Source organism: Lepidochelys kempii, chromosome 1 (assembly GCF_965140265.1).
Source record: "Lepidochelys kempii isolate rLepKem1 chromosome 1, rLepKem1.hap2, whole genome shotgun sequence".
NCBI lineage: Eukaryota > Metazoa > Chordata > Testudines > Cheloniidae > Lepidochelys > Lepidochelys kempii.
In genome coordinates, this window is record NC_133256.1 from 305,178,666 (window position 1) to 305,201,178 (window position 22,513).

General features: G+C 41.2%; 1 protein-coding gene across 2 annotated transcripts in view; it reads left to right on the forward strand.

Moving 5' to 3' along the window:
• CFTR (CF transmembrane conductance regulator) overlaps positions 1-22,513 on the forward strand; it is a 145,537-nt gene that overhangs the window by 102,482 nt on the left and 20,542 nt on the right. For both annotated transcript variants that reach the window (XM_073328163.1, XM_073328164.1), the window contains 2 exons: positions 11,134-11,376; positions 13,789-13,944. In XM_073328163.1, the coding sequence (XP_073184264.1) occupies positions 11,134-11,376; positions 13,789-13,944 (399 nt within the window). The remainder of the gene's footprint in view (positions 1-11,133; positions 11,377-13,788; positions 13,945-22,513) is intronic.

Genomic DNA, 22,513 nt, shown 5'->3' on the forward strand with positions numbered 1-22,513 from the left:
CTGATGAGCTGCAGGCTGCAGGTTGCCCACCACTGCTCTAGACTCAGGCCTGCCAAGTGTCATGTGTATCACATCAATTGCTTTTGGCAGGCTGCACTGCATCTTCCCACCTCTCAGGGAAAGGGAGAGAACTACTCCACCTCTCCCCTCCTCCCACCACCCCATCCTCCTGAATTAGGGCAATGTGCACTAAAATATAAGGCAGGAGACCATATATAGCTTTTCCATTGATTGCCATTAATATTTCTGTGCATAGCACAACTCTTATTATCCAAGCCCTCGTATGCCTTAGCAGGGGAAGGCAACTATAACTCACCCATTTCACAGATTAGGTAACACTGACGTTTCACAAGGAAGAGCTAGACATAGTACCCAAGACTGGAGATGTCTGTACAATGGATTTAGCGGTTTGTTGGAAAAATGTTGAAAAATGAAAAAAAAAATCCATTTCAGGTTGGACCATAAATAAAGTTATTTGACATTTTTGGTGAATCAAAAAGTTTAAGAAAATTGTTTGGGGTCTAATGAAGTGTTTCATTTCCACAAAATTAAAACATTTCATTTTAATTTGGACCATTTGTAAACATTTTTGGATTTGTTTGAAATAAAATTCAAGGAAATTTTAAAACTAAAAATTGTTTCAACCCAGAATAATTCAAAATGTTCTGTTTTAAAATGTCAGAACTAAATATTTTGATTTCTTCTTATTCCTGCCCTCCCGCAATGATCAAGCTGGTGAAATCAACACAAATTTGCAGAATGTTGTGGTATTGCCAAATCGGCATATTTCACCAAAAAGAGTTTGGGCTGAAAAATTCCACTCAGCACTATGAAAGACAGAGCCAGGTTTCATTCATTTTGCTTTTCAAGAAGATCACAGTCTGCTCTCTGAAGCAGGAATCCTGAAACAACAAATCATTGTGTGACACACTGGAAAATGTCTCCTACCTCCCTTTCTGGGCTGATCCACATAGAGGATAACAGATGCCTTCCACCACCAGTTAATTCTATAACTGAAATGGAAGAGGACTGTCCTGTGTATGTGAGTTGTGGGTGTGAATTCTCATGAAAATCCATGTGGGTAATATATATGTAAACCCTTCTTAAGTTAGTGTGAGGATCCTGTTAATGATTTTTTCTATTGCAAAATTTTATATTTAAATTTGGATGTTTTACTATATTTTTTGTATTTCTGTTAATGGAAATGATTTTTGATCGTCTCCAATCCGGTACCTTGACGTCACATCCTACTCTCCTAACTTCATTTGTCTTAAAATCATTCCACTTTACACCTGTTGTCTTTCAAAGAACACTCATCTCTTCTGCCTCCAGCCTCTGATGTCTGTTTCATTGAATGCAGCTGCTTCCAGACCACAGAGTGTAATACTATTAGTACCGGTTTCAGAGTAGCAGCCGTGTTAGTCTGTATTCGCAAAAAGGAAAGGAGTACTTGTGGCACCTTAGAGACTAACCAATTTATTTGAGCATGAGCTTTCGTGAGCTACAGCTCACTTCATCGGATGCGTTGGAGTCTGTTGCATCCGATGAAGTGAGCTGTAGCTCACGAAAGCTCATGCTCAAATAAATTGGTTAGTCTCTAAGGTGCCACAAGTACTGCTTTACTATTAGTACACTAATTTAATAAATTTCACTTTGGTGCCAAACGTTATGTTTTTATCGGTCCATAATTTCGTTAATTTCTGTGCAGCACTTGTGGCTAAGGCACATCTCCTTTTAACCTCATCCTTTCTGGAACCGTCAGCACAGATTAAGCTTCCTCGGTTCACATGAGATTCTGAATTCACTGCTGCATTTTAATGTTTTATGTTACTTTTTCCAAGATGCAACCACTTCGTCTTCTTGGCATTTATTGTAAGTCCGAGTCAACTACATCACTTGTCCAAGGTACTGAAGAGAGTTTCATCATTAATTCAAATGTGTCCACCAGTTGTACAATGTCATCTGCGTAAACAAAGGAGTTTACCTATACATCATCCAGTATCACACTCTCCAACCCATCTAATGTTCTTAATGTCCAGTTTAAGAATGTGATGAAAAGCAGTGATTCTGTGCCCTCTTGTCTTACACCAAACTTTGATTTGAATCAGTTGCTTAATTTTCCACCAATTTTTACTACATTGCAGGAGTCTTCACACATTGCTTTTATAATTGCAGTTATCTTTTCTGGAACTCTATGTGATTTTGCTACTTTTCATAATACTTCATTCCAAACCAAATCAAATACTTTCAAGAAGTCACTGAAAACAGCAAATATCGTTAATCGCCTTCTTGCTACTCCCCCCACAACCTTGGGGGGGCAGCAAATTTTTTGCCTGGGGCAGCAAAAAACCTAGAGCCAGCTCTGTTAGCCAGTCATCTGGTACCTCCTCTTACTCCCATACCTTGTATATTTTTTCCTAATGCTTTGATAGCACTTGTCCCACCAGCTTTTAGCAGCTCAGCTGCTTACAATGCAGATTACAATGGTGGGATATTGCAGAAGACAAGACAGATGCTAAAGAAAATAATGCAAACACAACAAAAGTCCATCTGACTGAGAGGCTGACTACTGACTAGGTGGCAGGACATCATGTGCAGGGATAAGTCCAGGCTGGGCTTAACGGAGGAACAAACCATGGACAGAAATGAATTATGACACTGAACTGCTCCCCATGTTTGTAATGATTAGGGTGACTAGATAGTAAGGGTGAAAAATCGGGAAGGGGGTATGGGGTAATTGGCACCTATATAAGACAAAGCCCCAAATATCAGGACTGTCCCTATAAAATTGGGACATCTGGTCACCCTGGTAATGAGGGTCCAGGATGAAAAGAAGGGAGATCTAAGAACTGTGTGGGGTATTTAATTGTAGAGTGTGTTTGATGAGACAGAGCAGTATGAGGGAGATTTTGAGTATGAGGGAGATCCAGAAAGTAGAAGACCCTGCCTTTTAGACACCAAAAGGCTGGAACTGAATGTACTAAATGTATCTTTCTAGAAAAGGAGCCTCATTCTTGAAGGTATTACATTAGCATTTATTAGCACATTGCTTGTGAGCTATTAGACTCTTTATCCTGTAGGTTGCCAGGTTAATCCTTATGGAGCTGGTCTGGATTCAAAAGCTTCTCCCACTTAATGGATTTTGGTGTGTCTGAGTTCCAGTTCACACCCCATAAGCTCACCATCATGCTTTGCATTAATTGGCAGACTCAGAGCTGCCCAGAGATTCATGGGACAGAAAGAAGGAAATAGACCTGTTATTCTTAGAGCAAGTTTCTTTTTCCCCTACCACAGCAGGGTTGATGCTTGCCCTGCTGCTGCTCTGGAGTAAACAGGCAAGTTGATTTAAGAGGGCTGCCAAGTCAATACCTTTCATGAGCATTAATACTCTCAATACTTTGTTTTGTTGAAAGAACATGTGCTGTATGCTCCCCCATGTTACGTGGCATAGAGAGAAACACAGGATGGATGCTAGGGCAAAGTACCCGAGGAGGACCCCAGATAGAAGTAGACTTCTAAGTGCTTGTGTAGTAAGATGAATCCCATCATACCACAGTCCAAGTGCCATCAGGACCCTTTGTGCCACATATGCATCAGGGTGCACAAGTAATAAGTGGGGGCACTATAAAAGGGGACGGAATCAGGGAATATCTGTCAAGCTTGACATTTTCCCTTTACAAAACTGTATGAGAAGGAGCACATGTTCAAGTCCAAGTTCAGCATTAACTAGTATGAAACATTCCATTCCTGCAATTAACAGCATTACCAGTGGCTCCAGACACACACTGGAAACCTAAGCAACTATGCCTTGAGTGCCTACAAGATTTAATGACAGCACAGGGTTTGAAAAGTTATTGTGAGAAAAGTTATTGTGCCTAGCTACCCACACCCTGACTGAAGAAAATCAATGGGTTTTTCTGCACAGCATTAAGCTGTTGAACCAATGTTCCATTGTGTTTCCTGGTCACACTCCATATGACCTCAGACAGCATGTTTTCCAGGGGATGATACATTGCAACATCACAACTGAATGCCATGCATTTCTGCTTTGGGTTGGGTATCGTCCCTCTTCCTAGCAGGAAAGCATATGGGCATTTTGAGATTAATTATTTTATCAATTAGTCTTTCCATTTTCTGGGAGTTGACAGTACACATGTATTATTCATTCTGACATTAAGAGTTTCAGAGAGCCAAGCTAAATTAGAGAGAGAATTAAAGTGTAAATGTTATTAAAATCTCAGACGAGACTAAACATAGCATATTATGCTCTGAGCATTTTTTTTTAGCATTAAGAATTAAATGTACTGTATTTTTCTGAAGCAAAAGTTTGGGAATTCAGAAACAGCAGGCAAATTGCTGACTGAGATTACAGATAAGGAGCATACTGTTACACAAATTCAGTCAGTCATAATGATTGAGGTAAAGCTTCTGGATGAAAAGGAAGGATGATTATTTTTGTAAAATGTTATTGATATTTATACACTGGTGTGTACAGGTCTAAATCATAATGCAAGTGACAGAGCCAGCCAAGCCATATTCTGAATATTTCTAAAATATTCAATTGTGTAAAATATCTGCACACATGGTGTAGATGATAAATCTTCCAGTAAGAGTCTCAGACAGACAGATGAAATTATATGTCTTTAGGCTTTCCAGCAGATTTTCATTAGTATGTAACAGTAGGATGGCTTAGCCACTATCTCGTGGATAGTTATGGGGATTCAGTTCTTATGGGCAAGTTACTTTTGATTGATTCCCTCACATCACACTTACTGAAAGTGCCAGGGACCTCATTTTATGGGCATCGTATTAACATCTTTCTCTCAGATTTGAAACTTTTGTGTCTCTCTCTCAGGCTGGCAGATTAGAAGGAATTATCTTTTGATATCATTCTAAATTAGTGTAGTTTTGCTTCAGAGAAAAGAGCTATGAATGATCGGTGTACATTGAATGAATTGAATTTGACACTTTTCTCAGTTGTCCGAACAACTTTGGTTGACAAATGTAGAGAAAAAGAGACTGCCCAGCATATCTAGGATCTAGGAGATCTAACCCAGGTGCCTTTATTTAAAACATAAAGTAGATTTCAGAATGTTACCTAGTAGGTCTCTTCAGTTTTTTCTTGCAGTAAATGAAGTTGGAGCACTATCTTGGTTATAGAGCTAGCTGCAACTCTGTGCCCTTTTCTGGTTCACAGAGTGCATAGCCCCCTTTCCGGTTCTCTGCCCCCTCACCATGCCTTCACCACTCTCAGGGTGGAATCCCAGAATTCTCCCACTCTTAGACCAGGCCCCAGGCTTCCACTGTGCTTACCCAGCAGGTCTGACTGGTTTCAGCATCGGCAGTGTTACTCTTTAGTAGGTGTGATCAGTGGTAAATTCAGTGACCCAAAACAACCTTCTCAAACTAAGAAGTACAGTTTAATCTTTAGTAACAGAGCATAATATGAGACAAAAATAACTTTGTGAAAAACAATAAAGGCCCACCATACCTATCTTACTGAAGGCTTGCCATCCTTTGGAAGTTTAGGGTAGCCTAACTCTTTAGACCAAACAGGTGTTCATGGGTGTTCCCCACAAACAGCTTCCTGACAACCAGCTGGCCTCCAGTCAGAAAGAGTCTTTTAAACTCTTTATTGTCCCTTTGATCTGTTCATTCCCAGCATTGGCAAAGCTTTGTAACTTGGCTGGCACCAAGGAAGTAGGTTCTTCACAGTTAATAGCTCAGGCTGTGTCTCTTAACACCCTTGAAGTGTTTACCATAGATTGTTTTATCTGGAACCATTGTTCCATCTTCCTGCTTGTTGTTTTATTCTATTCTATATAGGTTTTTATACCATGCTCATCACTATAGTATCTGAGCACCTTCCATTAGAGCATGCAGCAATATGACTACACAGGTCACATGCTTGTTCTGTCATCCACTCCCCCGAGGGAGAAGTGTGTGGGGTGGAGTGGAGAGTCTTGTTTTGGTAGGGTTTTTTCCCCTTCAAATGTACCTTTTGGTATGAGTTTATTCTAGAGAAGGCAAAGTCAAAGAAATGTGGCATGCATGTGGAGAAGAAAGTGATGAGGTTTGTGATAATCCTTAGCTCCTGGGGAATTCCCCAACAACCTATTATTAAACTAAACTAATAATATATTGTGACAAAGTTCCTCCTCTGCCTTGGTGGGTCCTGCACTTATTGGCGGATTTGCTCGGCTCAGAGGTGCATGGCAGCCCTCAGTTTGGCCGCTTTTGTGGCTCAAATCTGCCGTTCACTCAGTTAGCCTCATCACTGGCCAGCATGGGGAAAAGAAAGAAGAACAATCCCCACAGTCTCTGCTGATTTACCTAGTGGATCGGGGAACAGGCCAGAGACCTTCCCCTCTGGTGGAACCCACAATCCAGGTCAACTCCTCTGGTATCAAGCAGGAAGTTGGAGGGATGGGGGGAACCTGGGCCCGCCCTCTACTCTGGGTTCCATCCCAGGGCCCTGTGGATTGAAGGTGTCTACAGTGGCTCCTGTAACAGCTGCATGACAGCTACAACTCCCTGGGCTACTTCCCCATGGCCTCCTCCCAATGCCTTCTTTATTCTCACCACAGGACCATCCTCCTGATAATGAGGAGTAGTATGCCTTCTCACTTCTTCCAGTAGTATGCCTTCTCACTCTCAGCTTCTTACACCTCTTGCTCCTCGCTCCTTGCACGCACACCACAAACTGAAGTGAGCTCGTTTTTAAACCCAGGTGCCCTGATTAGCCGGCCTGTCTTAATTTATTCTAGCAGCTTCTTGATTGGCTGCAGGTGTTCTAATCAGCCTGTCTGCCTTAATTGTTTCGAGAAAGTCCCTGATTGTTCTGGAACCTTCCCTGTTACCTTACCCAGGGAAAAGGGACCTACTTAACCTGGGGCTAATATATCTGCCTTCTATCACTCTCCTGTAGCCATCTGGCCTGACCCTGTCACAATATGCATACAGTAAGTATCCCAATAACCCAATGTAGCCATAGACTAATTATCCCAATAATCAAGTCACATACAGTATTCATAAGGTATTACAGAGCAGTTTCCTAAATAATTACTGAGCAGCTCCATGCCCTTCACAAGCATATTAGTGCAAGCAAAACTGTTGGAACTATTGATTTTCAAAGGCATGAATGGAACCTAGCTGGCTAGCTCCCCTTGGCTTTTAGTGTGAGTTAGACCTCTACATGCCATTTCTGCCAAACTCCCTCTCAATGCCAAATTCTGCTCTTTAGTCATGCAACTTCCACTGACTTCAGGAGGAACCACCACAAGTACCCCATGGGCAGAAATTGGCCTCAGGAGCTAGTTAGTCGTTTCTTATTTTTTAAAGAAAGACCTCTCTCTCTCTCAATCCAGTTATGCTGGAATCAATCTTCAGTAAGGCCCAGATCCACAAAGGACAATACTTAGCGTTGAAATGCCTAACTTCTAGGTGCCCAGAAAATCAGAGGAACAGTAATGTGATCCACAAAGCCTGAGTTAGGTGCCTAGACTCCCTATACAATGCATGGTGAGAGAGAGGCACCTAAAAATGCCACCCACAAAAGGCAACATGCTAGGCAAGGAGCTGCCTCAACTAGGGAACTTTTACCCTGAAAACGTCAGTGCTGAGTTTAGGCTTCTGCCGGGTTAGGCAGCAGCTGGGCAGGGGTTTTGTGGATCACAGTGGTGCCTAAAATTGGGAGTTAGGTGCCTAAGTAGCTTTGTGGCTCTGGGCCTAAGTTACCAAGCCTTTCCATTATTTTCAGTTCATTAGTTGGCCCTCTCCCGACACCATTTTCATACATTATATTACATTCACACAGATTTCAGTCAGTAGAGAAAGTTAATATCATTTATAAGGATGGTATATTTTGTTGATTTCTGGCAAGATATATAATGATTGAGAAAGGTAAATCTTTGACCAATGGTTAAAAAAAAAAGAATGTCATGCCTACACTTAAGACTTCTCTGTTCTTCTTTTGAGGAGATACTATTCAAACCTACAAACTGTGTTTTTTAATAAGCTTGTAAAGGAGATCTTCTCCTTTACAACACTTTGAGATAATTTGTCTCATTCACTTCTAAAAATAAATAGCAGATCCCTGGCAATTGTTACAGTAATACTCCTACTTCATTTTCCAAACAGTGTTGCTGCTGTGAGAGTGGGAAAATCAGTTTACAGTAATGACTGTGTCACAGAAAACGTAATTAGCCTTACTCCAAAATTAATGAAATATAACAGCAACAGGATATACCAAACATACATATCCCAATGTCATTCATAATGAAACATCCAGAAATGGCATGTGGGGAAACAATAGCTTCATATCTATTTCAATGCTCCAACAATCATTTACTAACAAGAAGCAGGCTATGAAGTCTATTCAGCCTGTGATATGTAACAGTAATTTGCACTTGCATGATTTCTGTTTGTGTTCAGAATGCCTTACCAACAGTATCCAGCTGATATATGGCATATCTTGTTGTGCAATGGTATCTGAGATTGTCTCTTTTTAATTAAGCGGATGGCTTAATAAATTTATCTTGATAATTTGTTTCATGATAATGTTGCGGCTGGGAACTCTACAGTGGTGTCCATTGGTGGGGAGGAACTCCCCTTCCCAAGGGTTTTGTACTTGCACAAAGTTCTATAGGCTACGGAGCTCGGGGGAGGAGGACATGACCAACCACTTTTAAGCAGTGGTCCCATGCTAAAATCAGTCTGGCTGCTGTTGTAGCATCGCTCCAGCTGCATGGTTGCAGTGCCAATCAAATTGGGCCCGGCTGCCCCTCTGTCCAGACAGAGGGCTGGCCAACTCAATGGTGGCTTCACCTGGCATATGGAGAGTCTGTTCCTGTACAGAGGAGCACAGGGGAGTCCACTGAGAACTCGACTCCTGGCAGCACCAGCTGAAATACTGTGTTGGTATGAGAGAGAGGGGAGACTCCCTGGTGGAGGGAGACTCAGGGTACCTCTGGGAAAAATGGGGCGGGGACAAGAATTTGCCCCCCTTCCAGAATTATCAGAGTTGGTGCCATTGGCATGACAAGAGGGATTGGACTTGTGAGAAGATACAAAGAATTTTGGTAAAGAATCAAATTCTTCCTATTCTCCCTTTCATGTCACCATGATAACTGTGGTGCTTAAACTAGGATCCAGACCTCAGTTTTTCAAGAGCTTTTTATCCTAAATCTGCAGGCTTCCGAACACCTGGTCCTAACAGAAAACACTGTTAATTCAGCAGTGCTTCACTCATTGTATGGGGTGTTTCCTGATGTGAAGCTGTTTGCCCTGTGGAGTAACAAGCTGCATTGACTTCATCCTCAAAGCTTGTAAATTCCTCCAACTGGAGATCTACAGTTGTCTGGAGTTCACATACTCTGCTTCAGGTGCCTTTAACAAAGGCATAATACATTTTAAAAATGTGCCGTATCTTAACATGCAAGAGTAAAATGCCAACTTTACATACACGTAACATTAAAACTACTGAACAAAGTTCCTTTAAGCTTGGCTTGTATTTTGAACCTCAATGAGATATAAACAAGATAGCTAAGACTGATTTTTCTAGCTTCAGTTTCTCATGTAATCAAAGCACAGAATTTCTGCTCCCAGTCTACTGGGAAAGTATTATTGTCAGGCATACACACTGTACCTCAGACATGACTCAACATATTTGACTCAAAAAAAAGAGACACACCTTAGAGCTGAGGTCAGTTGGATTATTTCAGTCTCAAAATGTATGAGAGAAAATTACAAGCAAGTGGAAAAAAAAAGAGATTACAATAGAAGCTGGAATTCTAACCTTAATACATCAGGCACTAGCAGCATCTGCTGTAACATAATGTGTCATATTTAAGTAAATATTTGGATAACAACTGAAGTATTAGAACTGTTCATGAACATTTAAAGGGAAACTGCAGTGGAGTAAGAACATACAGTTCTCTAGATCACTGTAATGAATCTAGTTCCAACATCCTTCATCAGGCTGTAGTATTTCTACTGCCATACACCTAAATAAACAGTAGTGTCAAGTGCATGGGAAGGGTTCTTCCTGAAGAAAAGGTCAGACTGGAGGAAGTTAATGATGGTTCTCTCCCAATTTCTGCCCACATGCATCACCAAAATGAAATGCCACTAATGGTTTTATTCAAATCGTTTAAATATGAACATCTCTCTCCTTCTTGCATACTTTGATCTGCAGTGAAATAAATCACAGGAGTGACATGTAAATTGTTATCAGTAGCTTTCAGTGTTCATATCCTCATAAAAACATTTCTGTCAGAGTTATTGTTTCAAGCAGCTTGCAGAGCTAGGTAAATACCTCCTCATCAGTTAACATTTTGAAGGTTGTCTTTGCAACCATAAGGACTGAAGATTTATTTATTTTTAAATTTAAAGTTGGATTGTGATGCAGGAAGGGAGTGCTAGCTCAACAAGCCACTGACAGCCAGTATAATTCAGCCTTGTCTAAGCTCCCTGAACCATGACACTTGCTCCCCATCTATAGGGAACCATTGTATTTACAACTACAGGCATAAAATTAAGTGCCATAAAACTTCCCACCCAATTTGTACAATGTATAGTTGTACAAAGGTATGGACAGTTTCTCAAGTACATATAAATGCTCAAAGATTTTTAATAAATGTGAATGTATAATGAACTTTCTGTTGTACCTGATGTTAGAGTCGTGGAGCTTTAAAATTCCCCACATTCTATAGGAAAAGGTGTCTCATTGTTAGGTGATCCAGCATTAGTCAAGGGAAGTCACTCGTCAGGTCAAGAGCCCCCTGCAGGACAGGCGAGAGTTTAAGACTCCAAAACTGTGTCAATAATTATACTCTATTCTTACACGTAGATTTTCATCCAGGATTCTCAGAATCTTTAGAAAAGGTACAAAGTATTACTTTACCCAAGTTACAGTTGAGGAAACTGAAGCACGGACATGTCATGAGATTTGCCCAGTGCCACGAGCACAATCAGGAGCAGAACCAGGGCTCTCCACAAAAAGTCCCCTTGCTTTAAACATTAATTCACATTATATCCTACCACAAAAACCCCAGGCTTTATTGTGGGAATTACTGTTCGGCTGAGGTATTCAGAACAACTTCAGTACTGGTTTTTTGTTGCTGTTGTTCCCAGATGCGGTCTGTAAGCCGAATATTTAAATTCATTGACATGCCAAAAGAAGAAACAAAAAACACTAAGCCACTAAAGGATGACCAGCTTACAGGGGTCCTCATAATTGAAAACAAGCATGCAAAGGATGAGAAGCCCTGGCCATCCGGAGGCCAAATGACTGTCAAGAATCTCACAGCCAAGTATATTGATGGAGGAGCTGCTGTATTAGAAAACATTTCCTTTTCAATAAGTCCTGGACAGAGGGTGAGATATTGTTTTGTCTTGTTTGAACTGACTTCAGTTAAGTTTATCCCCAAAAGTCCCTTTATGAGACAATTGAATTACTACAGTGTTGGCTGACTCTGGTAGATTTCTAATGAACAAAAACAGAAAATAGCTGCACCAACATAGATTATCTAAATCACCTAAAAAAGGAATGAGGTTTTTCCGTTTGTTTTTAATAAGAATTCAGCTGTGAAGTTATTAGATACAGGTAGAAAAATGAGGGGACAAAATAGCTCTGAGCTGCTAGGAATCCTGAGAGTAGTTACAGCTCAGTGAAGTATGATAAGGACTCGTTTGGGGTGTGAAAGTGGAGAGTATTGATTACATACCTACAGAATAGCTCACCAAGTTCTATTCCTGCACACGAATTTGGTTGCTCTCTCTGTTTGTGCTCCTCCCTGGGTGGAGGGAAGTTTGCTAATGAAGAGAGATTTGGGGGGCAGACTGATCCGGGCAGGGCGCAGAATAATACAGGGTGATGTGCCAACAGTAATGCATCCCTAGCTCTAGTATTCAGAGGAATGTGAGCTCCCAACCACTCATCTGATGTGTAAAGCGGGTCTTCAAAGGGCTGTACAAACATTTAACTCATCTTCACAGCCCATTAAGCCAAGATTTAGGAAAGCATCCCTTTTCAGGAAAGTCCCATTGAAGTCCAATAAGGATGCACTTAAGCACAAATGTAAGTACTTTCCTGAATCAAGGCCCCAGTGAGGAAGACGTAGGCAGGTTTAGCCCTATTTCATAGCTGAGGGAACAGAAACAGAGAGGTTAAGTGATGTTCCCAAGGTCACCCCGTGAGACAGATCTCTAGCTGCTGTAAGCTGCCATAGCTCCATCGGTTTTAATGGAACTATACTGATTTGCACCTGCTGAGCATGTAGAGGAGCCGAAGACTGGAACTCAGGAGTCTTTTTAGCGTTGTCCTCTAAGCCACTCTCCCTCTGGATGAGATGTACGCTCTCTGATACCTAACGTGTGGGTGGTGGATTCAATTTCACTCTACTTACTACCTGGAAAATCGATCAATGCCAAAGCATAATGAAAAGGAAAGATTTTGTATGTGCAGTAGAGAGATGGGCAAAACGCTGCCTTGCAATTAAAACAAGGATCCCTTTTACAGCAGTGTGCCTAGGAAGTTCATTCCAGTTTCAGAGGTTTTCCCTTTACTTGAAATGGTGAATACCACTAGGACTGGTAATGTCTCTAGAAGCGGAATGGTATTTTACCTTGCAGCTAGATTCTTGTAAGTTCCTCCTATTGAGGATAATAGAAACAAGCATGAGACAGAGGAGGTAAGAGAGGCCAAGGATCTACAGTGCTTTTAACTCAATGGTAGCAGCAAGTGCTTAGCCCTCACTCCTCTCTTGGAGTCAGGTCTGAAGCTGTGTTGTTCACTTTACAGGGAGGGTCCTGAAGAGCAAGAAATTTCCACCACCTCACTTCCAAAATTGTCTTGTTCCCATCTGCCAAGGGAGCCCAGGCTCAGATTGCACAGCATTAGCTGTCAGAAAATACGCTACAACAGTAGCCATTAGTGTGTCAACATTTGCCAGCTGTTCCCACAGATATTGCCTATTCTAACTGTAGGGGATAAGAAGAGGCAATCTTCAATTCCACTGTGTGGGAAATGCAAACTATTTAAATAGCAACCACTGTTTTTAGGAAGTATCAGATCCTTCTACTGTGGCATAATTAGGGTCTCAGTGGTGTGGTCCTTCCTGCAGAAACCAGCCTTAATATGGAAGAGATTGTTTGCACAAGTATGATGGTCACGCATTTAGAAGTTCCTTCTTTGATTGATGTTGTCTCATCTGCAGTATTTTGTCAGCCCTGCTAAGTTATGGAGAAACCAGAACAAGCATTACAACCATAACATAGTGCCAGAGTATGATCTGATTGATGCCAGTATCAATGAGGTGCAAAGTCATCAAAGTCAATCAAGTTACCCCAGTGTAAGATCAGACTTAGGCCCATCTTAACAACATTGCTGAAATACAATACAGGCTTGTTTTCATTGGTTTGAGTTTTAAGGTCTTTTCTGAAGGGGGATCCACTACAAAATGGAAGGGGAAGGGCTGTCGGGAGGATGGATAATAAATAAGGATAATGGATAAGCAAACTTATCCTCTTTGGTTAAACACAGGACAGATTCTCTCCTTAGGTAGCTAAATGAGGTTACACAAAAGTAAGAGCAGAATCTGGCCCAGTGTTTCATATCTCTGCTGAGGTCCTTTACCTTTCCCAAAAACAATGGTAATACACATCCTATCCTACTAAGTTCTGTATGGGATAGTTCTTCAGTTGTGCTGCTACCTTGCTTTATGGTTAATGCATGAACAGTTTTAAGCAAGGATTCTCCATTCACTTTGAATTATTTTAACATTGCAGGTAGGTCTTTTGGGAAGAACTGGGTCGGGGAAAAGCACTTTGCTCTTTGCCTTTTTAAGGCTGCTGAATACAGAAGGAGATATGCAAATTGACGGCATCTCTTGGAACACAATCACTGCGCAGCAGTGGAGAAAGGCATTTGGAGTTATACCACAGGTAATGACCAATGAAGTGACAAGGTTTTAAGTAAGATTTTTCCCAGTATCGTACCTGGTTATTTTTCCATATGCAAACAGCAAACTGATATGTTGAGCCTAGCGTTAGTTGCTTTTGACTGAAAATCAAAACCAAGAACAAAAGTGTAGATTCTGTGAAAGAGCAATGTGTAGCTCTCTTCTGAACAGAGCTCTGCCTTTCACCAACAGCTTGCTGCAACTCTTATTGACAGCGAACTCCTAGAAAGGGAAAGGTAGAGTACACGCAGGAGACACAAAGCATCACAGCTTCACTGCCTGCTTACGCCCCTCATTGTTCCAAAATGCATTAGTGCCACTTGTAGAAAAGGGGAACCATCTGATTTGACATGGTGATGTCACCTATTGTTTTTTAAAGCCTCATTATTACATTTTAATGAATTTGAATGATAGTTCTTGCACATTTCCCTTAACAAATTGGTAGTCATACTGCTATTAACTTTCCTCTCACTTTAGTGGCTTGGGCTCTGTTGACAGTTAGATTGAGGGCTGGCTTATATCCATCTATGGCAGTGGTTCTCAACCTTTCCAAACTACTGTACCCCTTGCAGGAGTCTGATTTGTTTTGCGTACCCCAAGATTCACTTCACTTAAAATCTACTTGCTTACAAAATCAGACATCATAATACAAAAGTGTCACAGCACACTATTACTGAAAAATTGCTTACGTTCCCATTTTTACCATATACTTATAAAGTAAACCAATTGAAATATAACTATTGTACTTACATTTCAGTATATGGTATATAAAGCAGTATAAACAAGTCATTGTCGGTATGAAATTTTAGTTTGTACTGACTTCACTAGTGCTTTTTATGTAGCCTGTTGTAAAACCAGGCAAATATCTAGATGAGTTGATGTACTGCCTGGAAGACCTCTGTGTACTCCTGATTGAGAACTACTGAGCTATGATACTTATATAGCAGCCATTCTCATACAATCTGAGCCCTTGACTATTGTAATGCATTTATCCTCACAACGTCCCTTTGAGATAGAAAGTACTAACGCTTTACAGATGGGGAACTGAGGCAAAGAGATACTAGGACCTAGATTCTCAAAGGTATTTAGGCTCCAAACTTTCACTGAAATCAATTGAAGTTAGGAGCTTAAATACCTTTGAGGATCTGGGCCTAAGCAACTTGCCCAATGTCACACAGCAAGCCTGTGGAGGAGCAAGGAATTGAACTTGTCTCTCCCAAGTCCCAGGCTAGCACCATCCTTCCCCTCTGGTTATATTAGTATGCTACCTGACTGGGAAATGAACATTATCTGGAGTAAGTTATCTAGAGTAAGTAGAATATTATGTATAGAATGAAAAATAAAGTGTAGTGATTGGTCATTTGTAACAGGAGAGAGAACTATTACAGATTAAACATCTTGCTTTTTATTTTATTGATGAAAATTGTTAGCCCTCTCCAAAAATGTTGACCCTGAATTTGTTGTATTGACATTTTTATGTGTTTTGAAAGCTTTATGATGCATGAGTTTTCACTTACATACAGGATTTATCTTCAATCCTTAGCAAATCATTTGAGTGAAGCAGTATAATTAAATTAGCAAGAGACTACAATCTTACCAGTAAGACAGATATACACAATATCAGAAGGCAGAGAACTACAGTAGGCCAAGTTGCAGCTAAGCCTTCTACACCGGAAGGGGGATTCACTGAGTGGAAGATAGGTAGTGTTTCCAATATCACCCACTTGCATAATGCGGGAGTTATAATTCTTCCTGAAGACTCTATAGGAGCTTCACTGCCTCCAGATACTGAATCAGTGCAGTCCTCAGTCAACCTGTTTGATTCACTTTTTGGCCAGCACCACCAACTCTTTAGGCTTCACTGGGCCATTATTTCTCCCCACCACAGAGTGGTTGCAGCAGCTTCCTACCACCACAGCCTTGTCCCCAGCAGACTTTCTACCACCAGCATTAAACACTAGAGTAAGCTGGACCCCATGGTGATTGTGGACCAGTGTTTCTGTCACTCGAGTGGCAAGCTTTGACTATTACAGAGAGTTAGGGTATGTCTACACTGCACACTCTTTATGGCAGTGTGTAGAATACATATGCTGCATGCCTCCCTAGCACGGGTATAAATAGCAATGTAGATGGTGAGACTCAGCTTAGATGAGTAGAATGAAGACATGCCAAAACCTCAGTGCATGTACCCTACGTGGCTCATTACACACCTAACAGTGCCTCCCCGATATACACTGCTATTTTTGGAAGTGTAGTGTCCTGCTGCCTCCCTGCTGCCAGAGCCTTTCTCCATCACAGAGAAAGACTCTGGCAGTAGGGAAAAGCTCTGGCAGGAGGGAGGCAGCAGGAAAGGCTCTGGCAGATCCCTGCTGTTGGAGCCTTTCCCTGACACATGTAGCTACATACCATAGTGTGGATGCAGTCGGCTTTTCACTGTGGTGGGTAGCTATACATACCCTACATGCCACCGCAAGTGGTATGCAATGTAGACATAGCCTTAATATTACATCAGTATTTGCTGATTAGCAGGTGAACATGTGAAAGACTTTCAAATAGCTGTAAAGATTGAGGGATCTTCACAAACTCTTTCATTAAAAAGGGCTCTGTCAGGTTACTCATTTTTAAAATAATGAGTTAATTCCTGGCTCTTTAAACTAATACAACCCAGGACTCTAACCTTATTTCGTTTCTTCATTTGGGTACATGGGCCCAATTCTGCTCTCCATTACACTTGAATGGACTAATTGCATTCAAGTCACTGGAGTGACTCCAAATTTGCCTCAGTGTAACAGAGAGAAGAATTTGACTCTTGTTGATGGGTTGCTCATGAGTGCTGAGCATCTGTGGCATTGTCTTCTCTGTGATTATGGGGAAAAAATAGCTGAAATGCTCCTTTTGGTGAGCATCAGGACCGGCTTAGATTTTGCAAACACAAAATGGAGTCACAACATTTTTTTTCTATTTCTCTTGTCTTTTTTCAGATTCTGACATTCTTTGTGATTTCGCTTCCCCTCCCAATACAAATATTTCAGCATTAGAGTTCATACTTTTCTTTAAGAAAAATACAAAGTACCCTTTTCCTGCTGCTCAGCTACACCCTTCCCCAGACGGAACCAAGACCCATATTGCATTAACTTCCTAGTCTGATTCTTTTCCTATCTGTGCTTTGTTGACAGTTTGATTGGTCATACTCTGCCTACTGATCCCAAACTCTGCTGGTAAGCTGCCCTCTGGTTAGCTGACTTATCTCCTGTTCTCTCCCCTCTTCATTGCCTTGTTTCTTCACCTCCCCTTGTTTGACTGTCTCATCTCATAAGTTCCCTTATTTTCCCTTGTCTCCGGCCTAGTCTACATTTTAAAGGTTTACCAACATAGCTATGTTAGGAGTGGGAGGATGGGGAGGAAGAATCAAACCTCAGTCTAACCAATACAGCTGTGCCAGCAAAAGCCCTAGTGTAGATGCAGTTATACCAGCATAAAATGTCTTTCATTTAGGAGATAGTATAAGTTTTACCAGCAAAACTCCTTTGCCACTGTACGCTGCATCTCCCCTATAACAGTTTACCAATATAACTATACCAACAAATCCTTTCTAGTGGAAACAGATGAAACAAGTAAAAAAAACAAAAAAAACCTCAAAAAACAGGTGAAACAAGTGAAAAAGGTGAATGCCAACCAGAGGAGTTCTGCTCATATGCTCCTAGTGGAGCAAAGTGTCAGTCAAGGGCATGCAAATTTATAACAAAAAATACAGCTCTAAGGTAGCAAGTCTAAATTGGCAACAGATAAAGAGGAACCAAAGAAAGGTGTTAGAGACTGAGTAAATGGCCGTTTATTTCATGCTTTCCCCCATAAAATCCCTATCACCCACACAAAAATCCCCTCTCCCCCAAATCCCCATCACCCACCCCAAACCTCACTCCCATCCCCACCAAAAGGTAAAGGAATGCAGTATTCTCTAGGGGTTAGGACAAATAATTTAGCATCAGGAGGCCTGGATCCTACCTCCATCATTGCCTCAAATATATAAGCTTGTGCAAGGAACACAACCTCTGAGTTCCATTGTTTATTTGTCTGTCAAATAAAATAATATTTACTCCTTTGTAAAAGGGCACAAGATCTGAGGATGAAAGGGGCTATTATTATTATCCATATCTTTTGGTAGCACTTACAGGCTCCAAGCAAGTATCAGGGGTTCATTGTGTGAAGCACTCTACAAACAAGTAAAACAGACATTCCCTGCCCCAGAGAGCTCACAAGACATAATCTATGGCTAAAGACACACAGAGGTAGAGGACAAGGTAATAGTGAAGGTGGGTATGCTTAAGTAGCCTCAGTGGTTATGGTAATCACAGTGCAAAGTATTATTAATAAAAGCCTTTCAGTGTCAGTAGCCAAGTACCCATATAAATGATAGAAGCACTAATGTAAAAACAAACTTGATTCTGCAGCTGTCAGCAAAATACAATAGACTGAGATGACATTAGTTGTATAACCTGCTCCTCTACTAGCCAAAAACATGGGCTAGTTGTTAAAAGTTATGCATGTAGTCCAGTTTTAAAGTGCTTTTAATGTGGACATTTAAAGAGAACCCAGGGCCAAAAAACCATTATCTTTAGCCTCTTAAGTAAAGTTGCATGGCCTGTGGGCCAGGCTGCCAGGCCCCCACCAGGTCTGTACTGTACTTGGAGCTCCTGTCCTCAAGTCCCACAGTCAAACACTGAGCACTTGCTATGAATCTGCACATTAATCCTCAGAAATTTCCAACTACAGAGTGGGATTAGCTCTCCACCAGCACCCTCCCCCGAGGGGGAAAAAAGTTACATACACCACACAGCCTCTTCCACCAAGAGAATAAAGAGACGTTTGTTCTCTAGCCTTCATCTCAGATTGGGGGCGTGGAGTTGTTTATCCCCTCCCTGGAATCTGGCCTACAACAACCCACAGATATTCAAAGTCCTGGAGAGGGCTGCTTGAACAATGTAAGAACATTGGAACGGCTGATTTTTTCTACACTACCAATCACCCCATGACAACCCTCCCTTCTCCTACCATCCCCCATCTTTGCCATTTCTTAAAATACAGTTTGATAATGGAAGGCCTCAGTTGCTCCATGGCATGCCTTTCTACAGCTGATTGCCCACGGTTGCCCTTTCTACAGATGAGGGTTCCTGCAGTGAATCACATGAGTGATCCATCTAATCAGGCTTCCTCTCCCTGACAATGGCCAGTAGCAGATGCTATAGTGGAAGATGCAAGAAACCAAACAGGGGACAGTATGGAATAGCTACCCAGAGGGGAAGTTTCTTCTTATTCCTCATCAGTTATTGGTTGGCTTTTGCCCTAGGGGTTTATACCCTTCTAGAACATTTTTTGAAAACCTTAATGTGAAGCAGTAACTTGGATATCTGGTTTTTGAAGTATGGTCACAGTGTACAAAGACCCACCTCATTATTCTGGGCAGTCTTACTAGCTGTCCTGCAGCAACAGTTACATCACACAATTCACATGCCCATGCATTCAGTAAGAGTGGGCAGCCATGTCCAGTTTCAATGTAATTAAGTTATCTTGTGCACTGTCGTTCATAGACGTTACACCTCAAGGTATTTGACTAAGTTAAATTAAGAAATGGCCCCAGAAATTGAGCAAGTTTGGATCTGAGCATATTGTGAGGTTGGGGACCATTTCTCATTAGAATAAAATGAAGAGGAGCCTAAGAACAAAATTAAGGAGTATAGGCAAGGGAACAGCATCACTGGATGATATGTAGCGAGTGAGGCTCTTATATGCCTTGATATTGCCTTGATCACATTAGATGTGATCATGATGTCCTATTTCAGGCCTTTTGGCAGTATGGTATATCACATACAGTTTTACAGATTTAAATGCCCAATATTTATTAAAAGAAATCAGGCATGGAGAATAGGTTAAATATACGCCATGGGACTGCAAGCTAATGAAAAGTGAGGATACCTTTTGTTTCCCCCACACACACACACACTTCATTTTGAAGGAGTTAAGAAGGAAAAGTGACTTTTACCAGTTTCCAGCTCAAATGGTGGTTTGACTTTTTAGTATTCAACCTACTTCCTTCCATCTCTCTCTTTATATTCCTGAGATGATTTCCTTTCAGAGTTCATAGGCAGGACTGTTGTACAGGGTTCCAAGTAGCCTCTGTAAAATGCAGAGAGCTGAAAAGTGCAACTCCCCATAGATCCCCATAGGAAGGGTTTTGCAGAGTCTGAAATCTTGCAGTGGATCCAGGGAAATCAGCATGACAATACAGTGGGCCATCTGCTGCCTTAGTTCCATGTGCAGAACTCCTATAGAGATCAGGAAAGGCTTACTGAGGGCAGCATAGAGATTGTTTCCTGCTCTGAGGGCTCAATCTTGCAAGGTACTGAGCACCTTCAATTCCCGGCAAGATCCATGGGAGGTGAGGGCATTTAGTATCTTCAGAGGTTGCTCAGCACCCTGCAGGACTAGGTCCTGAAAAACTTGCAGAGAGCCCTACAGTTTTCAGTGCTTTTATCTTCCAATTCTCTGTTGTTAATATTTTAAAACTGATGAAAGCATTCATAGATGCCTGTGAAACCAGAACATTTAAAGCTTTGCATATGGAAATTAAAGAGACACCCTCAATTTGAAAAATCACATTTCCATCTGAAAATGTTTTACCCACTCTCATGATGATAACCTCAAAGATGAGGGAAAGAGAAAAAAAATTCTCTTTCGGTTTGCTTACTTTCTTCCCATAACTGTACTTTACGTGTAGTCACTTGTCACTGTTTTACAATGAAGCATGCTCTTCCTCAACTCCAAAACCTGTGAGACTGTGGGAGAGTTTGCGAGGAGCAGCAGCAAAGCTGGAAGCAGAATGGATGAATACAGCTGACCGAAGGATGACGATTCCATTGTGCAGCAACTTTCAAAGTTCATTTTCGTTTCACGTTGGAGTGAAAACTAAACCCTTCAAATGTTTTCACAAAAGGCTTGCATATGTGTAGATAGAGGTCCCTGGCCTGGGGTAGTTCCACCTTCAAGTCCCTGCTTTGCTTGATTCAGAGCAGAATTTCCATCCCAGATCACTCAGAATCACAAAGAGCAGGTCATTGAACCTGGGTCTCCCCCATTCTAGGCCAGTACCTAACCACCAGGAAGTTTAGCTGTCAGCCTTCCTGATGAAAGTTTTGTCATTATCAATATGTTCTGAAGAAACATTTCCCCACAATTTCATTTTGGCAAAAATGTTCTGACCAGCTCAACTGAAGAGGCAGTTGGTTACAGTGTGTACAGAAAGGGCAGGGTGGAGGAGTGGTGGGCCTGAACAAGTTTAGGGGTATTCTTCCTGGCTCATCTAAACATTGGCAGAAATATCCTTATACATATTTGTAAGTGTAAAAGAAACACACACACACACCAGAGTACAAAATTTAAAGGACACTATATCAGAAGAGTTAATTTAAAAGAATTCAAATTGTCAGTGTCCCATTAAATAACCGGAAGAATAATGTACCAAACTTGAGATTATTAGTTCAAACATTCAACAGGCCTTGCAATATTTTACACATTTTATTTATACCAAGACACTGTTTTCCAGAATCTTAATGGCAATGTAGGTATGGTTTGTCATATAATTGATTCAGACAGCTAATTCCTGACCTAATTTTTTTTCAAGTTTTGGTGATGGATATATCAGGAATTTTTAAAGGTTAATTCTTCATGCTAGGAGATATCTCCCCAATTTAGTATTTCATGTAATATCAATATGCACAATAATGCCAAACTTTACAGGAAAAAAATCTCTTTTCTTTCCCAGTCTCAAAGTTAAAACTCAGACGATACAAGAATTTATATTCTAATTACATCTCTTCATGAATTCTAATATACATGCAAGCACTGGACTCTTACCACTTATTAATGAAATAAATTTAGTGAACATCATATAGGCCAGCACAAACTTATTGGCTGGCAGTGACTGCTGGCCTGTGACAAGGGACAGTGTCACTTGGGGGAAGGCAATAGGTTTAGGGGAACATGGCAGATCTTGTTAAACCCATTCATGTCCCAGCCCCAAAGGGACATTTTTAAGGTCTCGAGGTCAGGGTTCCAAGAGCTGTGCAGGCTCCCTTGGTTCTCCTCCAATAACAAATGGTTCCCATCATTGTGGCCAATCAAACCAATCTGTCTGCCTTTGTTGGGATATGAGGGAAACTTGGAAAGAGCCTGAGATCCCTTATAGACATTATTTCCCCCTCCGTATTCTAGGACAGAGTGTAGACAAAGGAGGAGGGTTGCTCCTGTCTATTATGTATAGGAAATTGTTATTAAGAGGTTTTAGGGGTAAACTCCATTTTCCACTACACGTAATTACTAACTAAGGAGCACATTTTCTGGCTGGGTGACATGAGACCCCTGCTAGAAAACATACATGCATTATAGATCTATATTTCTGCATGTAACTGCATGGGTAATAACGGTAGCTATGTGCACAAATGCCTATTTAATTGCCTCCCATTTTCAAATTTCAAGTTGTAATGAACCCACTGGCT